The sequence below is a fragment of the Papilio polytes genome, unplaced genomic scaffold, assembly GCF_000836215.1.
Source record: "Papilio polytes unplaced genomic scaffold, Ppol_1.0 DF821511.1, whole genome shotgun sequence".
Taxonomy (NCBI): domain Eukaryota; kingdom Metazoa; phylum Arthropoda; class Insecta; order Lepidoptera; family Papilionidae; genus Papilio; species Papilio polytes.
In genome coordinates, this window is record NW_013527693.1 from 27,474 (window position 1) to 45,521 (window position 18,048).

Consider the following 18,048-nt stretch of genomic DNA (forward strand, 5'->3'; position numbering starts at 1 on the left):
TAATCCTTCGTGTAAGAAAGAAATGTAGATAAAGAAAAAAAACAACATTCATCACACTTCTTTATAACTTACCAAATAAAGACCATTCAGTCCAAAAATATTCTAAACTGTCCACTAAACATCTCTAAAACAAAGAGATTTAAAAATGTATAGACGAGGCATAGTTGACATTTGAGACATTTTTCACGTAATCAGATCCTCAAAACCACATGTCAGTATAGTTAGCTACTCTTGCTCGCGACTGCGACTGCGTAGAATTAAAAAAAAAACATATGTAAATATCCTAATAAAATAGCATATGTGTTCTTCCAGACTGTCCTCTACATCTGTGTCAAATATCATCTAGATCCGTTTAGCAGTTTAGTTGTAACATCCATACATCCTAGTATAGTAGGTAAGATTGTGTTTAAATTAATTGCCAATAGATGTCATTAAATAACATTTAAATATTTGGTAACACGGTTTAGTTTAAGAACAAAAGATGGAGTTTTATTATAATTTTGTTTTTTATTTCACGTACACAATACAAATACGAGGTGGCACTAAACATCTGATATAGTACCTTTCAGAGAAAGTACCAGTGAAATTGTTCAATGCCTCGTCTATATATTATTTAAATATCTTTGGTCTTAAATGAACTGATTTATTAGTAAATGGTATTTTTTAATGTTGTTCTCGTTTTGATTTTGGTTGATATCTCGGTGATGTTCTTCCTTTGGAGTGTATCCTGGCGAGGAAGCTGGGCGTGCAGTCCAGGGATGTGGTGGGTCTCACTGGCGAAGGATCGGTTCTACCTTCTAACCAATACGTCATCATTTCTCCTTTACCCTGAAGAGAAAATTTGATTTTTTCCTGATTTGAGAAGAAATTTTATACTACAAAATGATGAACAAAAGCGATAAAGAAAATGAAAATTTTTAGTACAGTTAGAAAATTTAAAAATCCTACACTGATCCGGAACTATGAGATAGAAAAGTTGTAGCACTTTCGTGGGCGCATAATATAATAAATTATAAAGCAAATTGAAACATAGCCGTTAAGTATATTTAAGCAGTTATAAACGTAGAAATTACCTTAACATCAACAAGTCCTCTAGGTGCGGTAATAAATCTACCAGATTTATCCAACGCTCTTTTCACGTCTTCGGAGATTTGAATTTTCATGGCTAAGAACATAACAAGGTTATTAAAAATGTCTTAATTACAGTACATAATTAATAAAAAGATTAACATACGTTCTCCTGTGCTTTCCATCCTACTGGCTGTGTTAATTGTATCTCCAAATAAACAATATCTCGGCATCTTACTGCCTACAATACCAGCGACGCAAGGCCCCGTGTGAATACCACTTCTCATACAAAGAGTCTAAAAATAGATATTTACAATCAAATATTACATTTAATAACTAAATTAAGTTTTTAAAAAGCACACATTAAAATGTTTAATATTTTTTGATATCAGCGCCATCTATTGATTAAAGCGCTTTTCTACAAAACCTACAGCAATTTGATATTTAAAGCAATATTGTGCAATTGAGCAAAAAAATCACTAAAAAGACATGCAAAGCTGTGTGGTGGTAACATATGTTTTATGTATGGGCAAAAACACTGAGACGATTATTACCTAAGTAGGTACCTGATCGGGGCGGTGCGGCAAGCGACAGCTAGATGTCGCCTCTAACAATTCTAAAGCCATACTCGCTATCTCTGTTGCATGTTTGTTTCCTGGAAATGAATAAAACATTTTTTTATACAATAAGGTGATAAACTAGAGAGCGGTCATCTGAATTCGCCGAAAAGGCGAAGCGGCCCCTGCCCATCAAACTTTGCAGATGAGTTACCTTCCTTGAATTGACGGAGGAAGAGACGCACATTAAGAGGATATTTTCCCTTATTTTCGTGTTATCCACCATCAAATCCTTCATTAGAAGAAGAAAGTGGATTTGATGGTGGTGGCTTCTTCTTTCTTATAAGGAATGGATTGGAAGGGTAAGTGACTAAAATTAGGCCTCTGACATATCAGTTGAAACATGGAAAACCGGTTAAAGCGGGCTCTACCACTGTTTAAACGTAGCCAACTTGTGGGTACTAAAGCATGTCTAGTGTCTAGCGTACTGTAGTGCTTTTTCTTAAAGAAAGAATTATTCAAAAATATGCTGTGATTGTTGACATCTAACGCCACAAAGTAGTGTATTTTTACTCTTAATTATATTAGTATATCAAGATTGTGCATGCATTACAACATATGGTAAGATGTTACAGGGAAGACCGGGACTTCCGATCACAAGTACCAGTTATTAAAAAGTTATCAGCTATTTAAAAGCGAATCCCTACATCTGAATAACTTGTATAATCTATTGTTACAGCAATAAATAATTTTCATTTTCAACAGAAAGTAGTAACTTTACCATTTCTGACGGGCAATCCTGAAGCAACCATGTAGGAGTCACCGATAGTTTCAATTTTATATACATCGTAACATTCGATGCGTTCATCAAACAGCTTGTACACGGAGTTGAGAAAACTGATCACCTGCAAACATTCAATACCTTCTGTTTCATTTATTTATCTTACTAAGATTATAAATGCCAAAGTTTAGATGGATGGATATTTGTTAGAGTTTGTAGCCTAAACTGCTGATCGGATCTCGATAAAATTTGGCATAGGGGATAGTTTGGAAGAACACATAGGCTACTTTGTTATTTTTTTTTAATTACACGCAGAAAGAGTCGCGGGAGAAAGCAAATATAAGTAGTAGTAGTAGTAGTATAAACAAAAGCTAATTCAATCACACAATTACATAGGAAACAAGTACACAGAACCGATGCAATATCCGATATAAATACAGAAACAATTTAATAAAGTTAATTTAACGATGTACAAAAGGATCGAATAAATAAAACTGAAAACTTGAAAAATTAACAAAAACTAAATCAACTGAGAAGAAACCTTAAGAACGGACCTGATATGGAGTGGAGACAGCTGCTATTGCGGTGAAGCCAACGATGTCACTGAAGTAGACTGTCACAGATGCGAAGAATTCTGCTGGTACCTGGAAAATAAATTATTTATAATTACATTTATGGTCACCAAAATTGGCTAATAAAATCCTAGGACACGGAAAAGGTTGGACTACCATTTTTCTTTTATTAGGGTACGAAACATAACAGCCAAAATTCATGCATATCTTTTCTTAACTAACATACTAGTTTTCGCCCGCAACTCCGTCCGCGTGGAATTAGAAAAATACAAAAGTACTATCCTCTACATCTATACCAAATTTCGTCGAAATCTGTTGAACCGTTTAGGCTACAAACTCTAACAAACATCCACCCATCTATCTATCCATCTAAACTTTCGCATTTATAGTATTAGTATGAATAGTATGATTGACGTTTTGATTTTGTCTTGCACAGGCTGCAAAGATTATAACAGTTCAGGTAACTTGGACAAAGTTTTATTCTCTAGAATACTGTCCCTACCTGCTGAGTCTGCTTTAGTTGTTTAGCAACACTTGGCGGCAGCATTTGATATAACAATGAATCGCTTAACTCTTTCTCGTATTCAAGCTCTCGGGCTTTTTCCGATAGATTTCTGGCATACACCTGAAATGTTTACAATCTTTTACTGCAACATAAATTTAGAGCATATAGCTTTAAACCAAATCAAATGGCGACCAATCCAAAATTCTTATTCAATTATCACTAATTTGATTGTTTGTGTACTTACCTGTATAGTGTTGACTGCATTCCTAACTAGAGCAATGATAATCGGAGAAACGACACAGACAAGAACTAGTATACCAGCACATACTGCTTCACTTCTCCTTGCTTCTGTTAGACTTTCGTTCACACCTTCCCTGAGAAAATCGATACAAAAGCACTCATCATCAAGAAGTGAATTTACGAGAAAAATAATTAGCTTTTCTTGAAGTACATATTTTCGAATTGAACGCAAACTAATCACTATTCGCGCCAATTTAAAAGTACTTCCTAAATGGTTCTGGTAAGTTACAATAAAATTCCTCAATCTCGATTTACGACGACGAAAAATTTTGTCCAATAAAGTCTTGTGGTAATTAATTTCTAAGATTGGGGTTTAGAATTACATATTCTAAAATACATAGTAACTTAATACGGTAAAGTAATAAAGTTAAAAGTAGCTTGAGGTGTTAAATCTGTTCGGTTTTAACGATTTTATTGGTGACGTAATAACTTGGCTGCAATGTCGACAGGATTCAGTGAAACCGGCTTTGATACTGCGATCACGTATCGAATTAGATACGAACTATTTACTCTGAATCTATTGTACGATGAAATTAAATCAGAGACAAAGAGACTAAACGATACATTTAAATATTCAATTGTGATGAATTTTAGCTCCTAGAAATATTGCACAGATTATGTGTAGATATTATTTTTGTAAGTAAGATTTCCTTTCAATTTAAATTATGGAAGAAAAATATAATGAAGAAGCAAGAAAGCTTTATCTTATTACCTAAAATTTTAGAGAGGCGACTAAGTACCCATAGGACTTGCAATGCTTAATTTCCAAATTTACTTAAAGGGTAACAAATTACTTATAGGAAATTTAAAAACAACTACATAATTATTTATTATTATATGAAAATGTCGCTGTATATTCATATAAAGTACCAGGACAACATAAGCTTGTATCAAGAGGAGAATGTACTTTACCTGATATATTGACGCAATTGTTTCTGCACAGCTCGCAGCTTATCCAGTAGAGTGGCTGTCTGATCGAAATACTCTATAGCATCGCTCACGCTGCCCTCCTGGTACTTATTGTCCACTATTTGCTGATTCCTTGTAGAAAATTAACATTTATCTAGCTGCTGCTTACGACTTGGTCCGGGTGAAGTGAAAAATCCTAGCTTGTTGTTTGTTACTCATAGATAACGTAGCTTTTTAATGGTAGAAAACGTAATTAACCGCGTTGATTTTGAGTTATTTCAATACATACAAAAATACAAACCTTTCTTCTTCATAAAATTACTATAGATTCTAACATTATCTTTGTTTTTTTTTGAAGAACATGCAATTACAGTATTATACAAATAGTGGAAACCCACATCAAGAATGTAGTTTATTATAACCCGATGGCAAATTCGACTCTACAACGTCAATTGTCGCAGTAATCTTAACAATTTACGTTGCCATTTCATACAGAAACACTTTTAGGGACCATTGATTTTTACTAACTTTACTTCGAAGTGTTTTCTTTCGTTTAATTTATCTTGATATAATATTAGTAGACGCGATCATTTATTTGATATACGAGTAACAAGACAGTGAACTCGGATCGCAAATAACGCTCTTGTTCAAAACAAACACATTAATTCGAACTGTTGAACGAGTTTTGTTGATCTTTCTGAAGGTTTTCTATGTGTTGAAACTATTCCAAGATTAAAATGAGTTAATTCATAAAAAAAAAAAACATTTATTTATTATTAACTAGCTATCGCCCGCGACTACCTCCGCGTGGAATTAAAAAAACAAAAATAAGTAGCTTATGTGTTCTTCCAGGCTATCTCCTACATCCATGCCAAATTTCACCGAGATCCGTTTAGCAGTTTAGGCTACAAACTCTAACAAACATCCATCCATCTAAACTTTTGCATTTATAACATTAGTAAAATAATTTAAAAAATAAAAACAAAATGCATGATAATGACAAATTATAACCTTAAAAACTGAAGGATCTATGTATGCTTACTTTTTCTCCAGGACTTGGTATTCAGGACTATCTTCTTTGATGTCTTTGTGCAGAGGTATCAGAGATGGCACCAGGTTTAATGTGTTGTCAAGAAGATCACGACCTAATACCATATGTGATATATACCTGAAATTAAAATAATTTAAGGATAGAGAAATATTCGCAAATAATAATCGTCGCAAGGATGAAGTGGCAGTGAAGTTTCATCCCTCTAGACAATTGATCATCTCCCTTGCCTTATTCTACTCCCGTAGGGTCGGCGCACCGGGTTTTCGTCCTCCAAAGCACTCTAGCATACGTCATCTCAGTCATCACTTCTTGATCATGTCACCTTTCACGCAATCCATCCATCTCTTTCTACGTCCACCTCTACCGGTGTACCCTTCCACATTCATAACTAACGTCCGTCCCTCTAGACAATTTAAAAGTGTATAAACCACTTCAACTATGATCAAGTTATTGGTGGTAACCAACCCTTAAACGCAGATCAGTACCTGGTAACGTCCAAGCGTCATGTAGAAAACACAAATTGTTATCATTCGACAAATCAATACGCAAATCTAAAAGTATTGTTAAACTGTAAAGTATTGTTTTTTAAATCTGACATTAACAAAAATTTTGACTCCATAGTTAATTACATAATCCTCATAACATCAATCTTATTTGCAATACAAGAGATGGTTAAAGAAATAACAAAAATACCTTTCATGTGATCGTGGCTGCAAATATCCTCTTGCGAAGTAATTTATACCGAGAACAGAAGCAATCCCTTTACACTCTATACTTCGAAGTAAGTTTTTGAAGCCTACTAAATACCTGCAAGAAAATACTATGTGAATATACTGTGATACTTTCATTATTAAAACAAAAAGCAATATTATATCTTTAAGGTATTCCAGTAATTTGTAAATATAATTTTGGGTCTTATAAAGTATGATCGTACTCAAAGAAAAAGGCGTTCTCTGTTAAGATTTATTAAAGAAATTTATATGATGAAACGCGAAAACATTAAGAAGCTTATATTCTGTATCTAATCTTGGTGGCCGAAATACAGACATTGCCTCGTGTGGCCATCACCAGATTAACTCAAATAAACATAAATTGAAAGTTAAGAAAGTATTTTTTTTTTAACTTTTCTGTTATGTAAAATTTTTAGTTATTTGTTTTTGAATATTTTTATTGTGTTTAATAAATATGTTTTATTTTGTTAATATCAGTGGAAATATTAGAATCATAATTGCACAAAGATTTTATAATTATTTTTATCTAGATTTCGCCCGCACATCCGCCAGTGTGGTATTAAAAAAAAGTAAGTAGCCTATGTGTTCTTCTAGACTGTGCTTTATATCTATGCCAAATTTCATCCAGATCCGTTCAGCCGTTTAGGCTAAAAACTCTAACAAACATTCATCCATCCAAACTTTCGCATTTATAATATTAGTATGATAACTATTTTTGAATAAAATAAAATAATACATTTTAAAAACTATCTCTGTAAATATTCTCTTCGAATAGTTTTGTTGTAAAATACATCGTGCTTTATAGGAATGGTGCTGCAAGCGAGAGGTTTTCTTGGTTCAAATGGTCCTTTGTAGCGACAACTTGCATTTAGTTATGGCTTCAATGTTTTCCTACAAAAATACTATTTTATATTTCTTTACAAGTTTATATTTTTCAGAATTGAATCTAATTCATTCTTACTATATAATAAATGTGAAAGTTTTAGATGGATGGATGTTTGTTAGAGTTTGTAGCCTGAACGGCTGAACGGATTTCGATGAAATTTGGCATAGACGTAGAGGGTAGTCTGAAAGAATAAAAAGGCTACTCATTTTGGTTTTTATTCCCATAATCCTAATGGAGTCGCGGGCGAAAGTTAATAAAATAGTTTTAAAGTCTATTTTGTGATGTTTCAATAAGAGTTCCTTATAATTGCCAAGTTTATAATAGTAGGTTTTCGTTGGCGTTGTTTTCTATTATTAGTTCTTCCAATACTTTGAATGTGGGTTCCAACAATTATGTTTTATTTAAAGCTCGCTGTTCCGACTTCAGACATTCCGACTTCGAAGACGTGCGACTTCATCCGCATGAAATTATGAAAATTTAATTTTATTGTTTAAATGTCTCAAATTATCAATAGCAAATGTGAAAATGACATGACATGATGAGAACTTTGCTTCCTTGATGTTGGCAGCAACTTATGGTCTCTTTCCCACATTAGGGTTTTTATCCAAAATATTTACCCCCTTAGTTTAATGGCGTTAAAATATATAGCCTAAAGCGCGACGCAAGTGTTTTTATCAAATTTTCAATATTCAAATTTATTAAAGGTTTTTATCAGAAATATTTACCCTCAAAGTTTATTGGTGTTAAATTATATAAACTATAGCGTGACGTAAGTGTAGGGCTTTTTATTAAAAAAAAATTATTCAATAACATACTGTTATTGCTGACATCTTAGGCAACAAAGAAGTGTGTGTTTACGCTTTATTATGATAATAGAAAATAGAAATAGATATATAGAATATACAGATTTCATTGAAATTCCCCGATATATTAAATTTTTATTATACTTAGTTTAATTTCTAATACGATAACCGGCGACCCATTTTCTAGTTATGAATTAACTGACGTCACATCTCGATTATTGAAGTTTTAATCGAAGATGTTCATATCCGTCTATATTAGTTAACCTCAATACTCCGCAAATATAGTCATTAAGGATACTTTTTAATATTTTCAACCTATTTTTCTACAGAATATAAAAAATGTCGACCTAAAAAGAATAATGTAGAACAAGATATGAAACGTTAATAATTTGAAATTTAAAAATTTACTATTAACAATTTTTTTTATTAACAATATCTTACTGATTCTAAATTTATTTAATTAAATATTATTATTAATTTAATAAAAGTTAATTAAATATTACTCTATTAAGAGATCTCTCTGTTAATTGGAAACAAGATATTTTATAAGAGATGCTCGTTTATCAGCGGGAATGTTTTATAGAAAATTAACAAAGATAGGTAAAGGGACTAATGAAGTGATTACAAAAATATACCTCCATATAGTACTGCTGTCGGTGTCTTTGATCTCTTTAGTAAGATGGTTGAGTAGCGCCGCGTTCGCGTTCGTATACCACTCCACTGCCACCGTCATCGACTTGCCGGGGTTGATATTATGTCTGAGAAAATATAACATTCTTACTAATATTATAAATGCGAAAGTTTAGATGGATGCATAGAGTCTGTAGCCTTAACAGCTGAACGTATCTCTATGAATTTTGGCACAGATGTAGAGCATATTTTGGAAGAACACAGGCTACTTACTTTTTTTTTAATTCCACGAGATCGGAGTCTCGGGATAAAGCTAGTTTAGTTTAGTTAGCTTATATTCGGTAAATTTTAGACCAAACCGTGTTTTGTTAGTGGAAATCTTTTCTGATTAAAAATAATGAAACGCGAATGTTGGACAATCCTAGTTATATTATAAATGCGGAAATTTAGATGTATGGATAGATATTTTATGACTTTATTTCCGAAACGATTGCGATGATCGGCATAGTTGTAGAGCATAGTCTGGAAGAACACATAGACTATTTTAATTTTTTTAATTCCGCGCAGGAAAAATCTAGTTAAAAATAGAATGTAGATATCTTCAAATCCTAGCTAATATTGAATAAGATGATTAATAAAGGAACTTTTCACAATCTGGTTAGAAACGTGCCCCGGAGCGCGATGTTAGTATTACTGTATTTCCCAGTTTGCAGAATGGAAAGATCCCGTTCAATTTCCACGTGTAATTACTACGTAAGGTTTGTCCACGGTAAAGTTTGTACCACGATCGCACGCCGGCTGTTTATACACGTTTAGGGAACGAATGATGTTTAATTAATAAAAGTTCGAACCTCCCGAGAGAAATTTGTTCTTGTTAGACGATAGTAGAAACCATTACTTACTATAAAGGGAACTGCAAATACTAAAAAATAGATTTCTATTGTCTGCCAAATGCACGCGTAGAAACGCGTTTTGTTTGCGTTTCAGTTACACAGAAATTAATTCCTTAAGTTTTTTATAGTATAAGGTGGCAAACGAGCAAGCGGTCACCTGAATCCACCGAAATGGAAAGAGCCCATAAACTTCCGCAATTGCAGATGCGTTGCCTACTTAATTGACGGAGGAGGAGACGCACATAAGGAGGACATTTTCCCTTTCTATGCGTCTCCTCCGCCGTCAAATCCACTTTTCCTTCCCATCCTTTCCTCTTAAGAAACGTAGACAGAAAGGAGAGGCTTTTAGTAGAAATATTTGTCAATTACATGTAAAGCCACAAATTTGTGAGTTTTTACATTGAAGAGTATTTATCAATAAATTGAATAGACGCAATTAAATTAGAAAATAAAAGAACACAATGAATAAAAACATGTAACATAAAAATTAATTCCCGCTCATTAATAAGTAAATACTGTATTTTTTATGACTCAGACGAAGTCGTAAAGTGACAATCTTGACACACCTTACCAAGTTAAGTGTTTATGAGGTCGCTATCCATTAGCATAAGTTAAGGGTCCATATTTATTACTGTTTTATTACTTTTAATAATTGTAAGTATGTTAACATCATAGGAAGGTCAAAATTTGTTTGAATTTCTTGGATAAAGATATACTTTAAATTTGCAAAGTTACTACGCATATCTAGCCGATATCTGTCGATAGTTCCCACATCCGAGTGCTATTGTAATGTTTCAGAACAAAGAATTGGAATAAATATCACGAGGTAATTATTCATTAGCACTTTCAAGAAGTGCATTGACTAAGCTAACAATGAGTACATACGAGGGTGAATCAAAAAATTCTTGGAATCAATATCAAAAAATGCAAAAATTAAAAATATTAAAAAATTTAAAAAATACTATATATAAAAAAATATTATAAAGTTACATATTAAAAAATATATAATTTTATAATATTATAGAATGTAATAAATATATAATAAAAAATTAAAAAATTTCAATATTAAAAAATGCAAATTTAATTTGAATATCGAACTTGATCCAAAAAGGTTTCATATATATGCACTTCTAAGAACTTTTTGATTCACCCTCGTAAACAATCATTTTGCCACTAACATAAGTCGAAATGGAAACCACAAAATGATTTTTTTTTTCGTTCAATTCTTGTTCAACGCATAGAAATTCCCTTTGTAGAATTTGCCAATTTTCATACCATTGAAATATAAGCATCGAAGCTAATAGTGGATTTATCTGATTGTTGTAAAGCCGTCAATAATACTAACAGCGTACGCACCACGTTTGACTAAAATATCGCACAAATCTTTAGCCACGCTTTGATTTCTATTAATTTTTTGGAGGTTACACGACTCGATTTTAATTTGTGCAGTTGAATTGAAGCAATCCACAATCGCACAACAGTGTGCGATAATTTAGTCATGTGCGCCCGCTCTAAGCCTTGCTACTAGTTGCAGTCAATACTGCACTGCAGCTGTTTTATTTCCATTTATGCGGTTGTTTTGCGTAGAGTTGTAACAGCCTCGTATAGGAAACAAACTCTGACAGAATGCCGTTCACAGACATCACAATTATAATGGAGTAGCGTAGATTTATCGTTAAAACCGCTGTTACATAACATTTAAATGTCGTTTTAGTATTCGGCCGAGACTCACAAATAGGAAGTTAATGCTTTTCCCTTCTGTACTTTAAAGCATAATTACGATTTAAGGTTTACGTGATTCTTTAGGTTCTGTTAAATAAACTTGTGTTTCATAAATCGATAAAACTTAATAGTATTTACTAGTTAGTGTTATGCTTATCCTCTTTGGATAACAAGCGTAATGTTCTTCATAATATTATAATGGAATGTAATGTTTTAACACGGTCACAATAAAGTAATTGACATTTTTTGCTGGAAACCCCCGGAGACAAGGATATTGTATTAAATGAATCATTCATTATGTTTCTGTTATTGTGTGTGATACTGTATTCACAGATATTAGGTTATGTTGACGAAAAAGTGACGATAACAGAATGGGTAAGATCTACAAAGTTGAGAACGATAATTACCTACCCATCAGTTAAACGCTATCAAACACAATCAGTGCAAATAACTTGAATATAGTAAAGAAAGAAAAAAAATTATATCTCTTGTGGCCAGTTTTCTTTGTATCATTCGACACAAAGTGGACAGCGAATTTAATTCTCTGACTTTTTACGTCTCGAAATCCGAAGACCTTGAGTAAAGCTCGATCATATTACTTCGTCTGGTTTTTAGATCGTGAGGGATTTTTTGGTATAAATAAACCTTTTGGAAATTGGGTCCTCATTTCTTTTATCTGAAATTATTCTTAGTCCCATTCGCATGGGCGCTTTTTAACCGTGCTTTAAATAAGCGTTCAAATTACTTGTATTTTTTTTTAATATAGAAGAATATTAGTTTATTTTTGTTAATTTACTCATATTTGTTTTAACCATGCCAACTAAGCTCTGCTTGTGCTAGGATATGGTTCACGACAATAATCGAACTGACTCGACCGCAAGATAGGTAGTCCGTACCCCAAACCGCTAGGCTATTTGCGGTTATGTATGTAAGTACATATTTATTAATACTGCAGTGTTTTTAAACGCGACGCTCTTTTGTCAGGTAGTGTTGTATTTGCAATGGTAGGCGAAAGAAAAAAAAAGGGTGATTTTAAACACATTCTATTGCAAAGACAGTGAAATAATAAAGAAGCTGATTGCGTCCTCATGCTAGAATTTCTATATTCTGTAGACTATACCTATTTCATCATATTGGAGATACTGTAAGCAATACATAGAGGTGTGTCCCCGAAGATAACACAGTTATTTTTTATGACTCATGAAAAATAAATCGCACATAAAATAAATAATGTACTTTTTACGGCCTGTGGAAATTCGGCGACTTCCGCGTCAGTATATTATCAGAAATATTCTATTGTCAAGTTATATTAAATCCACTGATGATGACTTATGTGAAGACTTCGTAGACCGTCAACGTTATTTACCCCGGTGGACGTAAATCAAATTAATTTAGCACACTAGCGCCCCCTGTCTACATCAGTGTCTCAAGATCCTTATCGTATTGTAGTTGTCATGTCTTTTTTATGCCTACGTGTTTTACATGCTTTCTGTTAGAGCTAACCGTGTGAGCACCGCCATTCTACAGGCCAGATAAACTTGTTTGACTACATGTTGGCGCTTAGCCCACAAAAGCTTTGGTCCCACAATAACACTGAAGCAAAGCTAACCTCTATAAATGCGAAAGTATAGATGAATGTTTGTTAGAGTTTACCGCCTAAACTAACAAACGGATCCCAATGAAATTCGGCAGAGATGTAGAGTCTGAAAGAACACATAGTTTTTTTCATATCCACGCAGAAGGAGTCACGGGCGAAAGCTATTTTACTTAAAAATCATACTCGTAAAAGGTTAATTAGTGCGTAAAATTATTCGTAACCCATCAATCGTTTCGGGTTATGCATTCACATATGTGGTATCTTTAGGATTCTCCAGGCACTTATAGTTATGTGTATACATTAATATTCATTGGCGATTTATTACAAAAAATATTCCATTTTTAAAGCTAATGAACATCATTATCGACATCAGTCATTCGTGGTGTTGTAATGACTCTGTAAACACCATTAGTACGATAGGGTGTGACCAGCGAGTAAATTACGACACATATTATTGCTCATAGTTTATTTCTAATTTAATTACCCCTTCTATTTAAAAAGCTGGTCATTATGAGTTTATTAGATTAAGGGCCTGTTCCACCAAATTGTACATTGTCTGATAGATAATACAAATAAAGTATGTGTTGGAAATACCGGATTTTGGTACTTTATCTGACAATAACGTTTAACTTAACGTAACCCAATGGTGGGACAAGCCCTTAACCTGTATATTCAAAAAGTTTCTGTTCTCGTAAAATTTTACTAGTTTTGTTGCACCCTACAATTTCGTACTCCCGTAGAGTTTTATGTGAACCCCAGGGGTGGGAACCCCTAGAGTTAGTTTAATAGTCTTGGATTATTTTAGGGAATATTGGATTAGATATATTAAAATGGTTTACAAGAACTAGGTTTGGACATACATACATATGTTACAACGTACCATTAGAGAAAACATGTGTAAAATTGTATAATTTGAATAATATAACCGTTTATATAATGTTCTATACATTACTATTCAATAACTAAATGAAAGACAGGTAAAGAGGGCGGAAAAACAAAGTCATTATGGATAAAGCTTTCATCGAATTAATTCTGAATTATTCATTTAATGAAATTATAGAAAGTGCTTTACGCGACCATGGAATAGCTTAATGGGTCTACCTCATTGTTAAAGACAGGTTTTAGTTAAAGTCCGAAGATACATTCTTCTTTTTGTCTTATGGTTTTTACATTTAAATAGTCACGTTAAAGGTTATGACAGTATTAGAATAATGCCATACTCCAGAAGAATCGGTCCAACAGATGACCTTTGTTGAGTGAAGTAATTTAAAAGTCATTGACCCAAGACGAATGTAGTATTTTAACACTGTTACCTGTGGTTATTTTTATGTCCCTATCTTATTTCTACATTTATTCAATTACTAGCTTTTGCCCACGACTCCGTTCGAGTGGAATTAAAATAAAACAAAACTGAGTAGCCTATGTGTTCTTCTAGACTATCCTCTACTTCTATACCAAATTTCATGGAGATTCTAACAGCAGTTAATGCTCCCAACTCCAACAAACGAGTTATAAGCAAGAAATAGTATAGTATGATTAGTTTACTTGTAAAAATGTAATGCTTTTAATTTATGCAATAATATTGCGAAGTTAATAACTTCTCCTCTCTTTCGTTAACATTTCCGACATGTTTCTTATTTTCGTCTGACAATCTGTCATGTGCGCTTCGAATTTTATCATGTGTATGCGGATAGGATGTAATTATGGTACTGACGTAAAAAGAAATAGGTAGCTCAAATTCTTAGCTTTGAAAGTATTTTTTTCATTTTGGGGTATTATTACATACTAGGTTCTAACTGAAATTTCGTCCACGTGAAGTTTTAAAAATCTTAGTGTGTTCTTCAAGATTACGCTCTTCGACTACGCCTTTCAGCGAGAACCGTTCAGAGGTTCCTTTTAACAACCATCCATACATCCATCTTAAATTTCCCATTATATTATATTACTACAATAAATGCGAAAGTTTAGATGGATGGATGGATGTTTGTTAGAGTTCGTAGCCTAAACGGCTGAACGAATTTCGATAAAATTTGGCACAGACGTAGAGGATAGGCTGGAAGAACATATAGGCTACTCTACTTTTTTTTTTTAATTCCACGCGGACGGAGTCGCGGGCGATAACTAGTTTATAATATTAATAAGAAAAACACCAATAACATTAATTAACCACAGCAGAAACTTTCGAAGATTTCAAATAAACGGTATAAGAATCTCGAGTTTGTACTCGAGTTTCTTTTAGAGTAAATTTGTTATTATTGAAAATTTTCTCTCAAACCTAATCATCTTTTTCAGTCGCAACTGTCTGTGGCCACATTAAAACTTTTCAAAGACATAAATCATCTGGCAGTCTTCTCGATAACTTCACACAATTTTCTACGCGAAACAACTTTTTCAATAATATTAATGGCTGTGAAGAATTGTAACTGGCCAATTAATTATTAAACGTATCTTTAGTTACTTAAGCATCTCAACACTAATGCTCTTAAATATTACATGTGTGAGATTATGAGTTCGCGCACACCTTCGACTAAACTATCGCACAACTGTTTTGTCTCGGTTTGGTACCTATGAGCTCATATGTGCGCACTCTACTAGATTTTAAGCTGTGCAACTAAAAAGTTGAATTGGTTTCGAAAAAATCGATAATCGCACACAGTTGTGCGATAGTTTAGTCAAAGGTGTTCGTCCGTTCTAAAGGGGGCGTACCTTAAGTCAGCTAATTGAGCGAGGAAGAAACTGCCATCTACAGGTTTGGAGCGGTTCTTGAAGACGAGAGGAGGTAACGTACCCATCTGCTGCACCGCGCTGTCCGTTGCTGCAAACCTCTGCGTTAGATTAGACCTGTAGGGAAGTAGCAGTAAGCATCTGTACAAACATGTTTTTATCTTTGTTTTTATAATACAAATGAGTAGGACAACAGTATTTCTCGTACTTCCACGTTACTTTATTATTGAGGCAAATAAAGTTAACAATCCAAATTGAATTGTTTATGGTCTTTGTCACGGTTCAATTTGCTTAAACAACATTTTTAGTTACTGTTCAGATTTTTTTTGTTAAATTCGCTTCAGATATTATTTGCACTTTTTTCCTGTAGGTCTCCAATTTTCCGGTACGGTTACGGCATTTAGTTCCGGCTTAGGAGCTACTTGACTTTCCTTATTCCGCAATACGAATTTTTTTTATGTATTATTTTAGGCAATGGCAGCTCTAAACTTAATGTGTTTTATCCTTGTCATGTAATTCACAGAAAAACAAAGATAATAGAAATAATTATAGATTTTTTTGGTACTAGCTTTCGCCGGCGAGTCCGTCCGCGTGGAATTAAAAAAACAAAAGTGAATAGCCTATGTATTCTTCCAGACTATCCTCTACGTCTTTACCAAATTTCATCGAGATCCGTTCAGCAGTTTAGGCTGCTAACTTTAATAAACATCCATCCATCTAAACTTTCGCATTTACAATATTAGTAAGATAAAAATTTCGAGTTTCGATAGTGGTAAACAGTTAGACCATTGATCAAAAAATAGACAGAACAGAGCACGAAGCAAGTACGATACAGGTACGACCTAACGGAAATTACGGTTGGAAATCGATTACCAGAAGCTACGCTATGTGGTTACGAGATACCTAAACATTGCAACGTACTGTTAACGTAAAATTTACACTAAAATGTTAGATGTTTAAAATTCAAAGGAGTAATGAAGTCGGTTAAAAATGTAGCCATTTGTTGTATTTCTTCTCCATTTTTGGCTTCATTTTAAGATAATTTTCTGATGATGTCTTCGATAAAATAAGAAAAAGATTAACATAACTACCTTACTATATTTATAGCATATCTTTCTAGCGTTATACTATTCTGATTATTTGGCTGCTATCAAATTTAATCTAATCTAAAACTAATAAATACTTCTGTACCTATACTAATATTATAAAGGTTTTTGTTTGTATTATAATAACTCAAAAACAACTGGGTCAATAACAAAAATTCTTGCACCATCGAAGAGCTACGTAGCCACTGAGTAACATTAGTAACTTTTTTTCAAACTGACGAAGTCGAGAGCAACAGTTAATTATTAAATAAATAGCCCTTTATTGCTCCTATTTTTAAGAATTATGGGTGACAAGAGCTTGTATTCTCAAGCACCTTAATTTTATATTACTTCCTGCCATATTTTAGTGATAAATCATAACTTGTTTGATCAAAATTGATGGGTCTTTTATGCAAATTTTACGATACAATAGTCGCAAATATTACGAATGGTTACTTCCCCAACAACAGTACAGTGAGAAACAAATTTAGGACAAGGACAAAACTATTGGAGCAACTAAATCATTTGAGAAGTTTGTTTTTCTTGCGTTTGTGTTGTCTATTGTATGAATTGAATTGCTCGTACAAGATATATTACTTTAGTTAAGTTATATTATATTTAATTATATGTAAATTTAAACTACAACACCTGTGTAAACATGAGTAGATAAGGTATAGATTTCTCGTGTAAAATCTATCCTAAGGAGTATCTTTAGTGACAAATGTAAGTGCGGTCGTTCTTAAATATCAGTGTAAAATATTGATAACTAGCTTTCGCCAGCGTCGCGGTCAGCGCGGAATTTAAAAAAAAACCTAAGTAGATTGTGTGTTCTTCCATTCTAAATAGTTTAACTAGATTATATTCATTTTATTTTCATTATAAATAGAAAACTTTTGTAATGCACTTAACTTGTTTAATATCAAAGTACTGAGACGTACTAATTTAAAAACTATTTACTCAAGACTTTCAAGAGAGAAGAATTTTCAACTTCAAAAGTTAGTTCTTACGATTGCAGTAACTTAGTTTTCAGAGTTCTGGATACGAGTAATGTAGATTACTCTACTTATATGTATAAAGTATATTATACTTTCTATATATAATAAAATTTGTGTCTGTTTGTCATATCAAAAGAAAAATTCCAGATTTTGGGAAGATGATGTAATTGCGTTGCTGATAACGATAATCGCATTTATTTTTTTTGTCTGTCTGTCCGCAATACCGCTTTTGTCCCGGG

General features: G+C 33.0%; 1 protein-coding gene across 1 annotated transcript in view; it reads right to left on the reverse strand.

Moving 5' to 3' along the window:
* Positions 1 to 663: 663 nt before the first annotated feature.
* LOC106108411 overlaps positions 664 to 18,048 on the reverse strand; it is a 29,367-nt gene continuing 11,982 nt past the window's right edge. The window contains exons 4-16 of the mRNA XM_013289576.1: positions 15,712 to 15,846; positions 8,799 to 8,921; positions 6,437 to 6,550; positions 5,735 to 5,860; positions 4,696 to 4,824; positions 3,728 to 3,857; positions 3,481 to 3,603; positions 2,961 to 3,050; positions 2,407 to 2,530; positions 1,635 to 1,723; positions 1,235 to 1,364; positions 1,074 to 1,165; positions 664 to 828 (exon numbers count right to left, since the gene is read on the reverse strand). Coding sequence (XP_013145030.1) covers positions 664 to 828; positions 1,074 to 1,165; positions 1,235 to 1,364; positions 1,635 to 1,723; positions 2,407 to 2,530; positions 2,961 to 3,050; positions 3,481 to 3,603; positions 3,728 to 3,857; positions 4,696 to 4,824; positions 5,735 to 5,860; positions 6,437 to 6,550; positions 8,799 to 8,921; positions 15,712 to 15,846 — 1,570 coding nt within the window. The remainder of the gene's footprint in view (positions 829 to 1,073; positions 1,166 to 1,234; positions 1,365 to 1,634; positions 1,724 to 2,406; positions 2,531 to 2,960; positions 3,051 to 3,480; positions 3,604 to 3,727; positions 3,858 to 4,695; positions 4,825 to 5,734; positions 5,861 to 6,436; positions 6,551 to 8,798; positions 8,922 to 15,711; positions 15,847 to 18,048) is intronic.